This window comes from Phoca vitulina, unplaced genomic scaffold (genome assembly GCF_004348235.1).
Source record: "Phoca vitulina isolate PV1807 unplaced genomic scaffold, GSC_HSeal_1.0 scaffold21, whole genome shotgun sequence".
In the NCBI taxonomy this organism is placed as follows: domain Eukaryota; kingdom Metazoa; phylum Chordata; class Mammalia; order Carnivora; family Phocidae; genus Phoca; species Phoca vitulina.
The window spans coordinates 28,243,669-28,261,155 of NW_022589724.1; the positions used below are offsets into that span (position 1 = coordinate 28,243,669).

A 17,487-nucleotide genomic window follows, 5' to 3' on the forward strand; every position below is an offset into this window, starting at 1 on the left:
CATACACCAGCCTTCAGCGGGCATTTGTGTTTTTTCCCGCACTTTCCCGCACAGTTATTACAGACTGTGCCATAGGGATTCTTGTTGGACGTGTGGAGACTGTCCTGGTGGTCAGCTCCCCAGAGTACACTAGATCGAGGAGCGTGTACCAATTTGTACTCGACCAGCAGTGCTGGCAAAGTGCCTTGATGCCCCTGTCCTTGCCAACACGGTCTGCTTGGGTTTGGTTTTTGTTGTACGAGCAGAGAAGGAAGGGCTCCATGGCGGCACTGGACCGTCGCGTGCTCCAGCTTTCTGACTCCCCGAGGGGCTGTGCCCAGGGAGAGAGGCAGCCCTCGGAGCCCACTGTTGCCGTGTTGCTCGCTCTTGCAGTGGCTTCTGCTCTGCCTGTGAGCTAGATACACCTGCGAGTTTGAGGACCAGGGCTCGGGGGGTTCTGTGTGAGGTGGTTTCTCGTGCATCTGGTTGGGGAACCCCCTTCCTCGGCCTGGCTCTGGAGCTCTGCCCCATCTCTGCGGCCCCGTCTCTGCAGGCTGCGGGCTGGCACTTCACCGTGGTGGCAGCCTTGCTCAGCGCACATTTGGTTGAGAACCAGGGACAGATGTGGAAACTGAGCTCTCTGTGGACCCTGCTCCGGGGCCATGGTCCCTGCTGAGACTCAGGGAGGCATGAAGGGCACTCGGCGCTGTGCAGCACCAGTGGGACGCTGAGCCATTTACACGAACGCTGTTCTGTGTTAACGCCGTAGCCCGCCTACGCTCGGGGGGGAGGCCAGTGAGCAGAAAGGGTGAGGCTGGGTAGAAAGCACCCATGAGATCCTGGGGCCGGAGAATGTGTCTCTGTGAGAACGACCGAAAGCAGTGTTAACTGTCTCTCATACTAGCGCTGTGTTTAGCCTGCTTCCCGGGCATAGAGATCACCTGTTTTCAGTATAGTAAAAGCAGGTCCCGCTGGTGGAGTCCTGCCCGCGAGGCAGATGCAGCTCTTCTCCCCGTTTGGGTTCAGAGAAACCTCGCTTATCTGGCATGTGAGTAACTTGGCATGGCCACGCAGTGGCAGGGCTTGGTCTGTGTAACTCAGAGCCATCCTCTGAACCAGCCCTTATACTGGCCAGGCCTTCGTGTGCATCTGGGCCAGGCTGGTCAGTCCCCGTGAGGAGAGCCCGGCTGACCCACCACCCTCCCAACAGACAGGGCCGAAACTCAGCCTTCACTCAGTGTTGCCTTCACCCTCATTGATCGGAGTTCATTTTATTTTACTCCATAAATGGAAGACCTTTCAAAAAAAGATGATGGAAAGTTTTTAAATAAAAGTCAAGGAATAGAACAGGAGAGCATCGGGGGTGTTTCCGGTTTAATGCAGCTACAAAAGTCTGATGCTGCTAGTGGTTTCCATTGCAAATTGAACCAGGCCTGATTCCACCAGGGGGAGACAAGTTCACGCTGATGGTCCTGAAAGAAAAAAAACAGGGAATTATTTATACTGTCCACACGTGTATGTGCGTGTGTATGAGTGAGGGGAGAGCAAGACAGACAAAAAGAGGAGAGGGGTGCCTTTGAAAGCCCTGTTGTTCCTTCTGTGTGTCCACGCCTCTCAAGATCCAGACATGGTTCTTTTAGAAAAGAGTCTGTAGCTGTAAGAGCACATGATCTTTCTGAAATGATTTCACTGTGGGTGGTTTATTATGTGGCACTTTTATAAAGGAAAACTCCACTTGTTTAGAAAGCTTTATTTGAGAGCTGCGTTTTGAACATGTTGCTGGCCAGGCAAGGTTCCTGAAGCCCCTGGTCCTTACGTGAGCAGCAGCGACTCGCCGACTCCAGCAGGCGTGTGCTCTCCAGCCTTGACATTAGCGTGTCACCCGGCGGATCAGAGCGCTCCACGCACAAACGGCACGGTCTGCTGAGCGCGTTAAGGAGCAGAGAGGACTCCGAAGAATTGAACAGCCACTGGGGCGGAGGCAGGAATGAGTTCTCGTCCCCTGTACAGCTTGACGCGGTGACTACCAGCAATGTTTAATTGACATTAGGGCAGCTGACCGTTGCTAAAGAGCAGTAAATTGTTTGAGTCTCCGCCTCACAGAGCCCAGGGCTAAGTGGTAATGGGCTGACACGTGTCCTCAGCGGTCGTGCTCCGCTTGTAAACATGACTGACCACAGCAGGCACACGCTAGGGAGAGGATGACCTGTCCTCTGGAAGCGTTCCCCACCTCCGGGGGCAGGAATGGCGCGGCCACGGTGATGCCGCAGTAAGGACACGTGAGCTCATCGTCTCCCGGAGAGGCAGGTATGATTTCTAAGGTGCCACATTGAAAATAAGGTTGGGGCGCCTGGGTGGCTCAGTCGGTTAAGCGTCTGCCTTCAGCTCAGGTCATGATCGGTCGTGGGATCGAGCCCCACGTGGGCCCCGCACTCAGCAGGGAGTCTGCTCGGGTTTCCCTCTCCATCTGCCCCTCCCTGCGTGTGCACACGTGTGTGTGTGCACGCGCACGCTCTCTCTCTCTTGCTCTCTCTCTCAAATAAATATATTTTTTTAAAAAGTTGCTAAAGCTTTCCTCTCGGGCGAGTCTCTAGTTTTCCAGATCACTCCCCGTCCGCCATGCAGTCTTTCTGTCCAGACAAACTTAGACTCCATGCTGAAACTCAGAGGGAGGCGTCCTGCTTCTCCCGCTGGCCTTTGTAAGCAGGCGCTCACAGCAGACCGGGCCACTCCCCCCACCTGCTGCTTGTTGCGGTGATCAGTCAGAGGACGGTCCGTTCTTTAAGTCAAAAGAGGTTTACCTGACGCAAGCCACAGAAGCCTCCTGCGTAATAGGGCCAGCCGCCATGTGCGGGGCGAGGTGCACAGCACTCCAGCACAGCACTACAGGAGCCTCGACCCACAGCACCTGAGGAAGTGTGGAAATAGCATCAGGTTTGCTCTGGGCATGTGCTAATATCTTTGTCTCTTCGTGGTATTTAGATACAGTGAACTTGCTAAAACGTGACCTCGTGAGTCCTTCGTTAGGGGGGCTGCTACAGAGGATTATTTTAGAACCTGAGGAAATCTACCTGGTGTAGGTAGTGGTGATTGCTTCCTTAAGACCCCCACGACGCCACGTTTTCAGAATCCTCTGCAGTTCAGCATTCTCTATCATATTTTGAGGTGTGGTTCTTCTTTGGTAGGATAGTATCTTTTTGTGTCATCAGGGTCTCTTCCATTAATTGGGTATGTTTCTGATTCTTCAGGTGATTTTTTTTTTTTAATGTTCAGTGTTTTAGGACTCCTTGGAAACCAGCTATTCCTTAGGGAAATAGAAATATCCTCTACATAGCAGCCCCTAGAAGCAAGTTCCCAACATCTATTTATTGCCCTGGGTGAGAATTCACAAGTTCAGCATCAAAGGGGAAAATTCTCTGTGCTGTCGGGGTGACGATCGGCTGCAGGGAATCTGTCCGGTGCAATGTGCGGGTCGGCACTGGTGGGCCAGGGTGGTTGTCGGTCGAAGCTCCAGTTTGTATTAACCATTCAAGCTGTACCTTCCCACTTAAACACTGTCCTTGCTGAAACAACTTCACCCCCTTTTTTTCCACAGGAGGACACCATGGAGGTGGAGGAGTTCTTGAAAGAAGCTGCAGTAATGAAAGAGATCAAGCACCCCAATCTAGTACAGTTACTCGGTGAGTGTGCAAAGTTCTGAAGAGAGGGCCTTTTCATTAAACCCTCTCGGGGTGGTACAGGTGCTGTGAAGGAAGAGATGAACGGCTTGCTGCATGAAGATTTCTGATGTGGACATCTGTCCTCTGCCAACACTCAGCCCATGATAAAAAGGAAGCCGATGTGGGATGGTGTGTGTGTGTGTGTGAGGGAGAGAATATGTTATTACTTTATTTTTTTCTTTTTTCTTTCTTTTTTTAAGGCGAGGGGCAGAGGGAGAGGGAGAGAGAATCTTAAGCAGATTCCACACCCAGCATGGAGCCCAATGAGGGGCTCAATCTCAGGACCCTGAGATAGTGACCTGAGCCGAAACCTAGAGTCAGATAGATACTTAACTGACTGAGCCACCCAGGCGCCCCCGTTTTTTTTTTTAAGGCGGGGGGGAGGACGTTCTTATTTTAAATCGATACCTAAAAGCAGTCAAAGGCAAATCTCAAATGGCTTCTGAGACAAGAATTTTCCAGAGTCCCTTCACTGCAGTTACTCTGTAGGCAGACCTCCCCGTTTTGGGGGTGAACGGACAGTGCTGTAGGCTGTTCCGTGTGTGCCCGACCTTTGCCTCTGAACTCGGTGGCAGCCTCTTCATTGGGGTTCAAGTGCCCGAGAGGAAGAGAAGAGCATGGCCACATCCCTCCCCCAGGAACATGATCACAAGCCCCGGGTGCTTGGAACTGTGGTAGAGGTTGGACCCCAGACTTAGGGGCAGAGACAGAACCCGTTTCAGGAGCCCTTTACTGTCGTGCTGTCTTTTCTGGCCGGGATTGGTGCACTCGGGAGCAGAACAGCACACGGAAGCCCGCGATGTCTGTCTTGTTGGCAGGGGTCTGTACCCGGGAGCCCCCGTTCTATATAATCACTGAGTTCATGACCTATGGGAACCTGTTGGATTACCTGAGAGAGTGCAACCGGCAGGAGGTGAACGCTGTGGTGCTGCTGTACATGGCCACTCAGATCTCGTCGGCCATGGAGTACCTCGAGAAGAAGAACTTCATCCACAGGTAGGAGCCTGGCGAAGCAGAAGAGCCACGGAGTGAGCGCGGGGCCGGCAGCCTTTTACAAAAATCTCCAGCCTACAAGGTCTTAGGGCTCAGCCACTCGCTTTAGTGCTGGCAACATGGTGGGCCTTGGACCAAAGGCAGATGCTGGGTTCCTGACCTCGCCGGCTTCAGGCATGCATCCAGGACCAAACTCAGCAGGCCTAGGCCCTGGGCCCGCCGAGCACTGGATCCCTGTGGTAAGAAATACTTCCCCTCAGCACCGTTCTGGACTACGTGGAATACTAAGTGAAGTTCATCAAAGGCCTCCTTCCTGATAATCAGCGCTCCCTGGGAAGCAGAGTGCGAGGCGGGCACTCAGCAGTAATGACCTCCTCCCCAGGGGAGGCTGGCGTGGCTTCTACACGGGCTCGCGGTCACAGCTGGCGCACGGGCTTTGTTTTTTGCGTTGCGTGTTTTCTCCCTCCTTTCTCTTTATTATCATTTCATTCTCCACTTAATTCGCTGTCCTCTGGTTCAGGGATGTTTCCGCGATGGTTAGAACTGTGTATATGTAGTTCTAAATTAAGCAGCTTTGCTGTTTTGAAGCCTGGAGTGTTTTGACCTTCAAGCGTGCCACAATTATGTTGGTGTTCGCATTCCTTGCTGGTGGAAATGGCTTCCTAGCAAAGTGATGGCCTAAGCAGGACAGGGCCTGATGGGCTTTGCCGGTGACTTTTATACAAGATGTTCTCCACACCACCGCTATGAACTTTCCTACCCAGTTAACTCAAGTATGAAGCCCGTACATGAGATTTCATAGTGAGGAATAAGAGTAGCATGTGTGAAGGGCTGTCCGTTTCTTGTAAGACAGATTTCCTGTGCTGCGTGAGAGCCTGATTCAGTGCTCCTGTCACTCAAGAAGGTGAACCCTCTGAGGCTGCAAACTGAGATTTCTTGACTTCTGGTTTGCTTTGCATGGCTAGATCCGTTCCCTCTTCAGTTCACGAACTTAAAATGCTTTACCAAAATCCTGTTACGCACAAGTCTTCCGCATTTAATTTCTGTCTGATTGCTGATGATCAGGCTATCTTAGGCAGCCATCGCCTGAAGGTGCCGCCTCTTCTCATTCCTTGGTTCCATTTTGCCTTGGGATTTCATGGTTAACATCCATGAACCAGAGATGAGACTCCCACCTCCCTGGGACAATCAGGAGGCAAGAAGAAGCTGATTATACCGGAGAGAATTTGTAGGATACATTCGGATAAGCATCAGAAGGAAATAGGAGAGTGCGAGACACAATTTGGGGGGAAAATGCTGTGGGCTTTATTTTGTTTTGTCCTTTATCAAGTCTGGGTAGGCCAAATGGAGACTCCCTCTGATGGAAGTTGAGGACTGGCTGGTGCCTTTGTTCCCCCCCGCCTGGCGTAGAGCTGTCCTAACCGGGCAGACCCTTAGGGGACCGGAGGTGTGCAGGCGTCAGCGGAAACACTTTACGTATTAGCTCATGACCGCTCACCACAGCCCTAAGAAGTAGGCGCTGCCGCTCTCGGCTTCATCATAGGGATGAGGGTAACGGAGGCCCAGGGTCATGAACTTGCCCTCTGCTGCCTCTCACCTCGGTGGGCGCTCAGGCAGATGCTGAGGGATGAGCGCTGCTCCCGCTGGGGTTTCACACACGTCCCCCAGGCCACTGGACCCAGTTGTCGGGAGTGCGCCTTCACTCGCTGGTGGTGGATTTGTGAGGCCGGGAAAGCTGGCCACAACTCATGGGTGAACGCTTGCTTTTCCCAGAGATCTTGCTGCCCGAAACTGCCTGGTAGGGGAGAACCACTTGGTGAAGGTGGCTGATTTCGGCCTGAGCAGGTTAATGACAGGGGATACCTACACAGCCCATGCCGGGGCCAAGTTCCCGATCAAGTGGACGGCGCCAGAAAGCCTGGCCTACAACAAGTTCTCCATCAAGTCCGACGTCTGGGGTAAGGACTGCTGCTGCTCCCGGTCGGCCCTCGCTGCCAGGGTGGGCTCCTTCTGTTTTCCTCACTCTCCTTGCCTTTTCACTGCCTCTTTCTCAGTCCTTCCTTTATTTTTCTTTATCGCTTAATCCTTTCTTATTTTTTTTCTTTCCCACTTTACAGTCTTTACTCCTGTTTTCTCTCCAAAATGAAGTAAAAGCCAGCATTTTCTTCCAGAATAATTCAGATTACCTCCCCCCCCCCGCCGCAACTTACCATCTTCATCCGAAGCGTGCTGCTTGGGTTTGCGGGGACAGTTAGCCAGCCCTGCAGGCACCCAGGGTCTTCTGAGCAGGGAATGCTGTGTAGTTTGGTTTGGGCTTTAAATTGGATATTGCCCTTGGAAGCTTCATGGGCCAGTATTTTTACCTTTTGTTAAAGAACTTCTTATCGTGGCAGGTAGTAAGCATACACTGAAGAAGGCGGAGTTGCATCATGAGCCCCACGCACGCATCACCCACCTTGCCCGGCCATCAGCTCGTGGTGCTCCTGCACCCTCTGTCCCGCCCCCTCCCCCGACCCTGACTGTTTTGAAGCAGATCCCGATAGCATATGATTTTGTCCACAAATATTTCAGTATGAGTCTCTTAAAGATGGCTTTTTTACTCTTGTAACCACATTGCCCTTCCTCCTCAAATTGACAGTAATTTCTGAATATCATGATACAGTGTTCACATTTCCAACTGAGTCGTAAAAATCCTACTTTTATGGTCTGTTTGAATTGAGATCCGGGCACTGTTCACACCAGGTGGGCGGTCGATGCGCCCTCAGTCTGGTCCCTTAGCTCCGCTCCATCTTTTCACTGCCCTTGCTGTCTGTCTGTTGAAGAAACCCTCTCACCTGTCCTTCCATGTCTCCCACACTGCATCCCCGCGCTGTGGTTTAGTGTGTTCCTCTGTCCCTCCTAGTAAGTGGGCAGGTGGGTCTGGACCGCTGGGTCATCCTCGGGTTTGACTTCTTTCAGCAGGACGACGTCATGCGCCGTGGTGTGCTATTTCATCAACATATCGTGTGATTTTAGCAGCTCCTGATACCCAGTGCCTAGATCCACTCATGAGGGGTTACCCAGTGGTGCTTCTCTCATTCTGTCACTCTCATTCACTCGTTAGTTTAGTACTTCTGTAAGAGGAAACCTTCATCTACTGTTTGGTTAAGGGGGGGGGTCAGTATACAGTTCATTTGGGAAGGACAGCATCGTTGTTAGCTTCCTCGCTGTTGTCTACCAGCGTTCACACAAACGAGTCAGTTTTTTAATACCCTCCAGTGATGACCAAGTAGATTTTTGGGGTTTCTTTTGTGACACTATTATGAGATATATATATATAATATATATATATATATAATATATATATATGACATGTTTGAATATATTTTAATCCACTGTAGTTCTTTTCCTTATTGGTACTCCAATTGTCTCTTGTTTGGCCAATGGGAACTTCAGATTGCTCCTGGTTTTGACAAGACCCTTGTAGTCTTTAATAGCATCTGTGCTGTCTGGAGCGATAAAGATATTCCACGTTCATTCCCTGCCCTAGACCTGAATCACCCATTTCTCCAAGAAGTCCTGGTCCCTTTAATGAGATCTGGAATTTCAAGGCTATAATCTGGGCTTTCAAAACTTTCAAATATTTATTTAAAGATTTTATTTATTTTGAGAGCGAGAGCATGCACGTGAGTGGGGGAAGGGGCAGGGGGAGAGAATCTCAAGCATACTCCACATGGAGCATGGCGCCCCATACGGGGCTCGATCTCATGACCCTGAGATCATGACCTGAGCTGAAATCAAGAGTCGTATGTTTAACCGACTGAGCCACCCAGGCACCCCGATTTTATATGATTTTTATGAAATGTTTGGCGTCGGAAGGGGCCTTGGAGATGATACTGTACACCAGAAAGAGGTGGCTTGTCTTAGACACTGAGCTAGTTGGTCTCAGAGCTAGGAGTAGCAGTGGCCTCCCGACTTCCAGCCCTAGGTGCCCTCTACCATAAATCCCAGCAAGGTGGTCACATGACCTCAGAGACACTGGAGGGGCCGATCAACCCAGTTTCTTCTCCCCTCTAGCACGTTTTGGAAGGGGCAGGGTGTTACCGTCTCATCCTGTCCTGGGCTCTTGGTCATTAAGCCTGGTAAAATGTGCCTGGCTTGCTTCTGAGGGTGTAACTTCTAATGTCCATTGCATAGGTAACCAATTTTAAATGAACGATAGTTAAATTTCATACATCTTGAACCAGCTTTCTCTTCCCTTTTTTTGTAGCTTTTGGAGTATTGCTTTGGGAAATTGCCACCTATGGCATGTCGCCTTACCCAGGAATTGACCTGTCCCAGGTGTATGAGCTGCTAGAGAAGGACTACCGCATGGAGCGCCCTGAAGGCTGCCCGGAGAAGGTTTACGAACTGATGCGCGCATGTGAGCCTCCCCCAGCCAGTTCTAAAAATTCTTTGTGGGCGCTGTGAGAAATTACTGTCCAGGAGTGTATTCCCAGAGTGAAGTAGTCCTCCCCTTCCTTTATTCACATTCTTCAGAATCAGCCAGTGTAGCAGATAGGTGCATACTGACTCAGACTTGTTTCTCTGCACGTTGTTTATACATAGTGTTTATATGTGAGGCGGTTTTTTGCAAAAATGGGATTGATGGGTATCAAACTTGGATTTCTTAATAATAAATACAAATTCCTGGGCCCTACCTCCAAATATTCTGCTGTTGTAGGTAAATACTCCGGGTGATGTTTATCTAGTTGGTTTTATTATATATATATTTATATATATAAAATCATTCCCTCAACTTTTTTTTTTTTGCACATGGGCGTATGTATCTTTTGTGTCCATATTTCAAAGACGTCTCTCCCTCTCCCCACTCCCTTATTTTTGTATAGCTGTTTAACTTCCCATTAAATGATTTATTCATTCATCCAGTCCCATTTTGGTGGACATTTGGTGGTTTTGCACATTTGTTTGGCTTTTGCCATTATAAACAAAACAAGGATGAACACCCTTTTACGTATACCTCCGTGCATTATGCTGGGATTTCTAAAAGTTGAACCGTTGATTCAAAGGGCTATTTGCATTTTAAATTTTGATTTTACCAAATTGTTTTCCAGGAAAGGTGTACCAATTTATACTCCCTCCAGAAGTGTAGGAGAGTAACTCTGTGCTCTCGCCAACATGGGGCTTCATCAGTCCTTAATCCTCATGTTAATCTTGGGGCACTTGGGTGACTCAGTTGGTTAAGCATCCAGCTCTTGATCTCAGCTCAGGTCTTGATGTCAGTGTTGTGAGTTCAAGTCTCGCATTGGACTCCACACTGGGCATGGAGCCTACTTAAAAAAATAAATCCTCATGTTAATCTTATTTTAATTAACATTTCTTTACTGATGAGGATTTCAGACTTTGATAACCCAGAAGTAAGGGTAAAATAGAAGGCAAGCCATTTATTTGACTTAGTGATTCTCTGCACTTGCTAGAGTGGGGCTGGGGAAAAGATTTATAAATGTAGTTCTTGCTGTCACGTCTCTCTGGGGTTTTACAATCCATATTCCTGCCAATATCTAAAGTCTTTTTGAATTCTTAATGTCTGTAATAGGACACAGTGACATTTGTCACTTTAGCTTGTCACAGCAAAAGATGGTTAGCAGGATTGGGATGCTTTTTTTTTTTTTTTTAAGATTTTATTTGAGAGAGCACGAGTGGGGAATGCGGTAGAGAGAGAGAGAGAAGCAGGCTCCCTGCTGAGCAGGGAGCCCGACACAGGGCTTGATCCCAAGACCCTGAGATTATGACCTGAGCCGAAGGCAGATGCTTAACTGACTGAGCGAGCCACCCAGGCACCCCGGGGGTGCTTCTTTCATTACCAGACTTTCCTTGAGAATTGCTAGCCCCCAGCTTGTTAGCAGGGCCTTGTGCATGGTCTGACTGGGTTTCGTCCATCCAGGTTGGCAGTGGAATCCCTCTGACCGGCCCTCCTTTGCTGAAATCCACCAAGCCTTTGAGACAATGTTCCAGGAATCCAGCATATCAGATGGTAAAGTGCCCATTCCTGGGGGTGCCTGCAGCAGTGGGGTGAGAGGTTACGATGGAAGGGACAGCCAGGCCCTTTAGTTCACTTCCTGCTAGAAAAGCCCAGACCAGCAAAGTTCTCTGAGACCAGAGAACTGGGCAGAAGTGTTGAGCATGGAGCTGTCTCACAGCCATGCCCAACTCTGAAAAGTACTGAGCGCGGTCTTCTCAGCATCTGTATCTCTTCTCTGGAACTTTGCGTGGATGCCCACTCTTACCTGAGGAGAAAAAAACAAAAAACACCAGCATGCCAAACTGACACCATTACTGATGGCCACTGATTTTTGGTTTTGTTTTCGTAGAAGTGGAAAAGGAACTGGGGAAAAAAGGTGTGCGAGGGGTTGCAAGTACTTTGCTGCAGGCCCCAGAGCTGCCCACCAAGACAAGAACGTCCAGGAAAGCTGCGGAGCACAAAGACCCCACTGATGTGCTTGAGACGCCCCACTCCAAGGGCCCGGGAGAGACCGGTATGTCCCCCCAGCCCCACCAGACACCCAGAGGAGTCCACATCCTCAGGGCCAGTGCAGGCAGATGGGAAGCAGCGAGGGAACCTGCACAGAAGGGCAGGCAGATTCCTCGTTAGTGATCCAGCTTTGAAAAGAGGAAGGTTCTCCTCTCTGCACAGCATCCTGCCCCTCCTTCTGGGAATCATTAGGAACCATTGGCTTCAGCGGTTAGTTTGGTCAGGTAGGCACAGGTGCTTATGAAACCGACTGAGAACAGACTCGACTTTTCATGTATTATTCACAGCATTTGTGGTTGCTCTTGCAGGGCAGATAGAACAATAATAAATATTGAACCGAACGATGAGCAGCTTGTTGTGAAAGCACTGATACGAAAAGCTCACTGGAACTGACGGAGCCAAGAGACACCCGCGGCACAGAGCTGGTGTCCACGCGTGGTCTCAGAAAAGACTGTCGGCCACTGTTCCTAGACGCGCGGGGGAGGTGCGATGGTGCACGGGGGTCTCAAGGCATCAGGAGGAATCCTGCCCGCAGACACTGACCTCCTGTCTCCCCTGTGCCCTGCTCTCCTTTGAGTTCGGCTGCTCTGATGTAGCAGTTGCTACTCTCCCAGCAAAACCCCGGGAATCTGGGTTTGTAGAGGCTCCTGGGGGATGCTCTGATGGACCACAGATGAGTGGGAAGGGGCAGGACAAAGCCAGAAAAATGAGATGTTTAGCCATGGCAGGAGTCCCAAATTTTTTTTGTTGTGCACCCATATTAGTTTAAAAAAAAATCACATGTGCAGCCTGAGTATATATACATACTAACACAGACATGTGTATTATAAAATACACCAAAAACGTGCACTTAGACGTAAACGTTTACGTTAAAAAATCCACATTATTATAATGCTTTCTTTCCACACCCCCCTGGATCGTCTTGCTCACCCACTTTGGAGTCCGTGGCATATAGACTGTCCAGCAGCTTGGACCTTTGTCCTTCTGTTAGCTGTCATGATTTCAGGTGGTTGAGCAGTAGGGATGCGGAGAGGCCGCTGTGGGAACTTGAGGCTTATTAAAAGCCCAGTGATAAGCAATCATGTTCATTTATGCCCGTCAGTATTCATCTGAGGGGTATTTTGATATGTAATCTCATGGTGAGCCGAGAGTGTCAATTAGCTGTTCAGCACTGAAATAGAGCTGTGCATAATTCATTAGGATTTCACGTTCTTCAACTTCTTCCGCTGGATTAAAGTTTTGGAGGTCCTCGGCTTCCTCTGAGTCAGGTGTCCTGCGTGCCTTCTGGTGTTCTGACAGGTGCCCCCTTGCAGCTCTGCTCCGGTTGTGGACGTCCTCTGTGCTGCTCTGGGTGCTGACAGAAAGCCGCTCTCCTCACAGCTGCCCTCTCAGGGAGAAGTCTGTCATTCCCTAGCCGGGAGCTTGGCAACAGCAGAAAGATTTCTTAGGAGTTACTATTCATATATAAGGAATGCCCATTTAAAAATTTGTAAAGGTCACTACTTCTTGTTTGCCAAGTGTAACAGCCCATTGTCACTGTGGTGCGCGGCCCCTTCCCTTCAAACCCCACCTCCTAAGAACATGGGTTGGCAGGTCCGAGAGGCATGGGGCCTGACCCTTTGCTCAGCCCTGTCGTGGTTTTTGCATGCTAGGTAGTGGTATTGGGGGGCTCTGCGCTGTAAAGGGAGCCCCAGGGCAGGGATGGGGGGCCTGGCTTTCTGTGCTGGTGTCTTCACAGAAAAGAGACCTGCGCTTTTCCTAATAATATTAACAGTGGTGACAATAGTTAGTGAGAAATTATGTGCTGATAGCTGGGACAAATGCTTTACGCTCACTGCATTATGTTCACACAACAACACTACGGGTGTGTTTTGTTCCCCTCCGTTTCATAGATGCGAGAACGGAGGATGCACGCAGAGGCGTCCCTCGCCCAGGCCAAGGCTGGGGAGTGGCAGAGCCGGTGCTCACAAGCAGGCCTACCAGCGCCCAGACCCTTGGCTGCTCCTCTGTAGAGAACAGGGGGCCAGCCCCAGGGTCCCCCCACAAAGGAGCCTCCAGTCTGGAGTTGTGAAAACTCTTCCCACTATGTTTCAGATCCTCTGGACCACGAGCCTCCTGTGTCTCCACTGCTCCCTCGGAAAGAACGAGGTCCCCAGGACGGCGCCCTAAATGAAGATGAGCGCCTTCTCCCCAAAGACAAAAAGACCAATTTGTTCAGTGCCTTGATCAAGAAGAAGAAGAAAACAGCCCCAACCCCCCCGAAACGCAGCAGCTCCTTCCGGGAGATGGACGGCCAGCCCGAGCGCAAGGCGGCCAGTGAGGAAGAGGGCCGAGAAACCAGCAACGGGGCGCCAGCCCTCACACCCTCGGACGCAGCCGAGCCAGCCAAGTCCCCAAAGCCCAGCAGCGGAGCTGGCGTCCCCAATGGAGCCTTCCGGGAGTCAGGGGGTGCAGGCTTCCGGTCTCCCCACCTGTGGAAAAAGTCCAGTACACTGACCAGCAGCCGCCTGGCAGCCGGTGAGGAGGAGAGCGGCAGCAGCTCCGGCAAGCGCTTCCTGAGGTCCTGCTCTGCCTCCTGCGTGCCTCACGGGGCCAGGGACACAGAGTGGAGGTCTGTCACCCTGCCTCGGGACCTGCAGTCCACGGGGAGGCAGTTCGACTCGTCCACGTTTGGAGGGCACAAAAGCGAGAAGCCAGCTCTGCCTCGGAAGCGGGCAAGTGAGAACAGGTCCGATCAGGTGACCAGAGGCACGGTGACTCCCCCACCCAGGCTGGTGAAAAAGACCGAGGATGCAGCGGACGAGGTCTTCCGAGACGCGGGGGAGTCCAGCCCCGGCTCCAGCCCTCCCAGTCTGACTCCGAAACTCCTCCGCAGGCAGGTCGCGGGGGCTCCTTCCTCTGGCCTCCCCCACAAGGACGAGGCCGGGAAGTCGGGTGCCTTGGGGACACCTGCCACAGCTGAGCCGGTGCCGCCCGCCAGCAGAGCAGGGCCAGGCGCGTCCGGAGGGACCGGCAAGGCCCCCACCGAGGAGCCCAGAGCGAGAAGGCACAAGCCCTCCTCTGAGTCCCCAGGGAGAGACAAGGGGAAACTGTCCAAGCTCAAACCTGTCCCGCCGCCCCCGCCACCAGCCTCCGGTGGGAAGGCCGGGAAGCCCTCTCAGAGCCTGAGCCAGGAAGCAGCTGGGGAGGCCAGCACTGGCGGGAAAGCCAAAGCCATGGCCGTGGTTGTGGATGCTGTGAACAGTGACACCATCAAGCCCGGTCCGCTGGGAGAGGGCGTCAAAAAGCCCGTGCTCCCGTCCATGCCAAAGCCACAGTCGTCCAGCAAGCCGGCGGGGACCCCAACCAGCCCAGCTCCCTCCCCCTCCACCTTGCCATCGGCATCCTCCGCCCTGGCTGGGGACCAGCCAGCCTCCACTGCCTTCATCCCTCTCATATCGACCCGTGTGTCTCTTCGGAAAACCCGCCAGCCTCCGGAGCGGATCACCAGTGGCACCATCACCAAGGGCGTGGTCCTGGATGGCACGGAGGCTCTGTGCCTGGCCATCTCCAAGAACTCCGAGCAGATGGCCAGCCATAGCGCCGTGCTAGAAGCCGGCAAGAACCTCTACACGTTCTGTGTGAGCTATGTGGATTCCATCCAGCAGATGAGGAACAAGTTCGCCTTCCGCGAGGCCATCAACAAACTGGAGAATAATCTCCGGGAGCTTCAGATCTGCCCGGCGACAGCAGGGAGTGGCCCAGCGGCCACTCAGGACTTCAGCAAACTCCTCAGCTCCGTGAAGGAGATCAGTGACATCGTACAGAGGTAGCAGAGGCCAGGCGTCAGGCCAGCCGGAGCCCCCTGCCGTGCGTGAGGGCTTCCCCACGCCTGCCACGGCGGCTGACACGAGACCAGTGGGTTGGGACGTTGGCCCGGGAGCACTGCGCCGGACGGAGCTGAGGGTCACGGTGGAACACAGCCCTACTACCTATGTTTTGCTCCGGCTGTGCTCCTGCACTTTCCCCTTCCCCAGCCCGGGCTCCCTGAGCCGCCTCTGTTCCGAGTTCTGTCTGTGGAGTTCCTGCTCTGTGGACTTCCGTTGGCCCACCAGCCTCTTACCCACGTAGTGCTTCAGGACCGAGCTCTGCGGGCCAGGTGGGAAAGCGGATGAGCATTTTTTTTTCGCTTTTCTTTCCAGAGGCCCTCCTCTGGCTCTGCCTTCTCCCTACTTCCCTCAAGAACGAGTGCCCTGAACAGGAGCCTTTTCACCAAGGCCGAGGAACTGTCCCCTCCACTTACCCCAGGGAGGGGGCCTGTGCACTCCTCTTCTTGTGCTTCCTGCACTGAAGACACATTTCCAGAACTCCATCCTGGAAGGGGCTGCCAGCTGGTCACTCTGCCCTCTGTTGCTGCCGGGGGGCTGGTGCCCTCACATTTGCTCGTGTGACGGACAGCTCTTGATTTGGGGGATAAAACAGGGTGCTAAGACCAACCGGCCTTTGGGTCCTGGGACAGGTGGGGAAGCTGAAGAGGCCCGTGGTGTGGGAGACTGTCCTTGTCATCCGTTCTCTCGGTTCCTTGCTGTCTTGTGACAGGCACTGCTCATCCTGGATGGAAAGCTTGAGTCCTAAGGGTGGCAGGGTCTCAGCCTGGCGTACCGGGGCAGGGGAGGCAGGAGGGATGGCTAGCTGGATGAACAGCTGGTGCCCAGGTGGCCTGGGGCTAGGCCTAGGCAGGTCTGCTTCGGGCCCAGGTCACCTTCCTTTGAGATTTCCAGGTGCCCAGAAAAGGCACTTGCTCTTGATTTCTGACTGATCTCTTTCTCCTCCCTTGTACTCCTCTGAGACAGAGTAGATTCATGCAGAGCTCTTTCCTGTGTGACAAGCCAGTCCTCGGTTTTCTGGAGTTCTTGAAGCATTCCGTGGCCCTGCCCTCAGCCCAGCCACCTCTGGTACAGCAGGACCTGCCATCGGCCACCAGCACACGGGAGGAAAGGGACTGTGGAGCCAAAGCCCCAGCCAGTGCTGGCTGTGCCCTAAGGGGCAAACGTCCTGTTGAATCACCACGAGCAACACTTAGTCCCCTGTTTCTGTTGGGGTTATCAGAGATGAAGAAGACCACAAACAAATGAAGCCCCAGAACGTGTCTCAAAGAGCAGGCCTTTGTCTGCTCTCCCCAGGCGGCCCTGGACCAGGCTTGTGGGGCAGAGGCCGGACCGTCTTGAGCTTGACCTAGAGCAGCTACTGAAGAGTGGGCAGGCACATGCCTGCGCCTCGTGCCAGGCCCAGGAGCAACCACCTTCCACCCCCATGCCTTCTCGTGCCGTGAGCGCACATGGGCCCCATTTTTATGCTCCTCACCTAAACTTGTATTTTATTTCTCTGGTAGAGATGGTTTACGCTGTCCTCACGGCGCATCACCTCTTTGCCCACCCTCCCCCCAGACTGCTGTGTTACACAGACTGAGGGAGGTGCTCGAACACCGCCAGAGGCCTTGCAGACAGAGCAAAACAGACCCCACCCAGCTTCTCAACTGCGTTTCCATGAGGTCCTGGTCTCTTTGTTCACATGATGTGCCACTATATTTTGCATTTATACCTTGGTATTACACTCTTTTATAGACTTGCTCTTTTATAAATGACATGTAAATAGTTTTCCACTATTCTCCCTTCTCAAATGCCTATGGTGTCTTTTTTTTTTTTTTGGTCCAGTACATTTTGTTTCTGTATATGACTCTGTGTTTTTTGAATCCACATCTCTCCGTAGTATTTTTTAAATAAATGTTTACAACATTAGAACTCGGGCAGGTTGCTCTGGTCTGTACTTTTCCCCTGTTGTTCAGAGCTGTGGGGGGCATGTGGTGGTGGGGGTCCCTGTTTCCCTGAAGGAGGACTGGAGGCTCCGTGGCGGGATTGCAACGCAAATCCTGCATCTTCTTCGGCCTTCCGAGAGCAGTCTCCAAGTCCTGGCCTCAGGCCCTGCTTGTGCCCTTGACACTGATTTTGCCAGCAGGAGGGGCCATGTCCCACTGGGGTGGGAAAGGAAGATGAGCCCCAGGGCTGTGCTCGCTGTCAGCCTGTCACAGCATCATTGAAATGGGGAAGAGGTGTCCTGGACTCCGCTGGCCTGGAAGCGTTCGTCCCCCCACAGGTGTGCTTTTCTCTGCGAACCTGCCCCAGCTCCCCTCCCCCCCAGCCCCCGAAGCGCCCCTCGCTCACGGTGGTCCACACGCCCCGTGTCTTCTCTGTGTACAGGGGGAGGGGCGGGGGCAGGGGTGCTGGCCTTAGGGTGATGGAAATGCCA

General features: G+C 52.4%; 1 protein-coding gene across 3 annotated transcripts in view; it reads left to right on the forward strand.

Moving 5' to 3' along the window:
- Window positions 1-16,982, forward strand: part of ABL1 (ABL proto-oncogene 1, non-receptor tyrosine kinase) — a 135,499-nt gene extending 118,517 nt beyond the window's left edge. For 2 of the 3 annotated variants that reach the window (XM_032418186.1, XM_032418187.1), the window contains exons 5-11: window positions 3,575-3,659; window positions 4,517-4,694; window positions 6,465-6,649; window positions 8,941-9,093; window positions 10,615-10,704; window positions 11,042-11,206; window positions 13,297-16,982. In XM_032418186.1, the coding sequence (XP_032274077.1) occupies window positions 3,575-3,659; window positions 4,517-4,694; window positions 6,465-6,649; window positions 8,941-9,093; window positions 10,615-10,704; window positions 11,042-11,206; window positions 13,297-15,014 (2,574 nt within the window). In that variant the 3' untranslated portion in view covers window positions 15,015-16,982. The other variant, XM_032418188.1, reaches the window with a different exon arrangement.
- The last annotated feature ends 505 nt before the right edge of the window (window positions 16,983-17,487 follow it).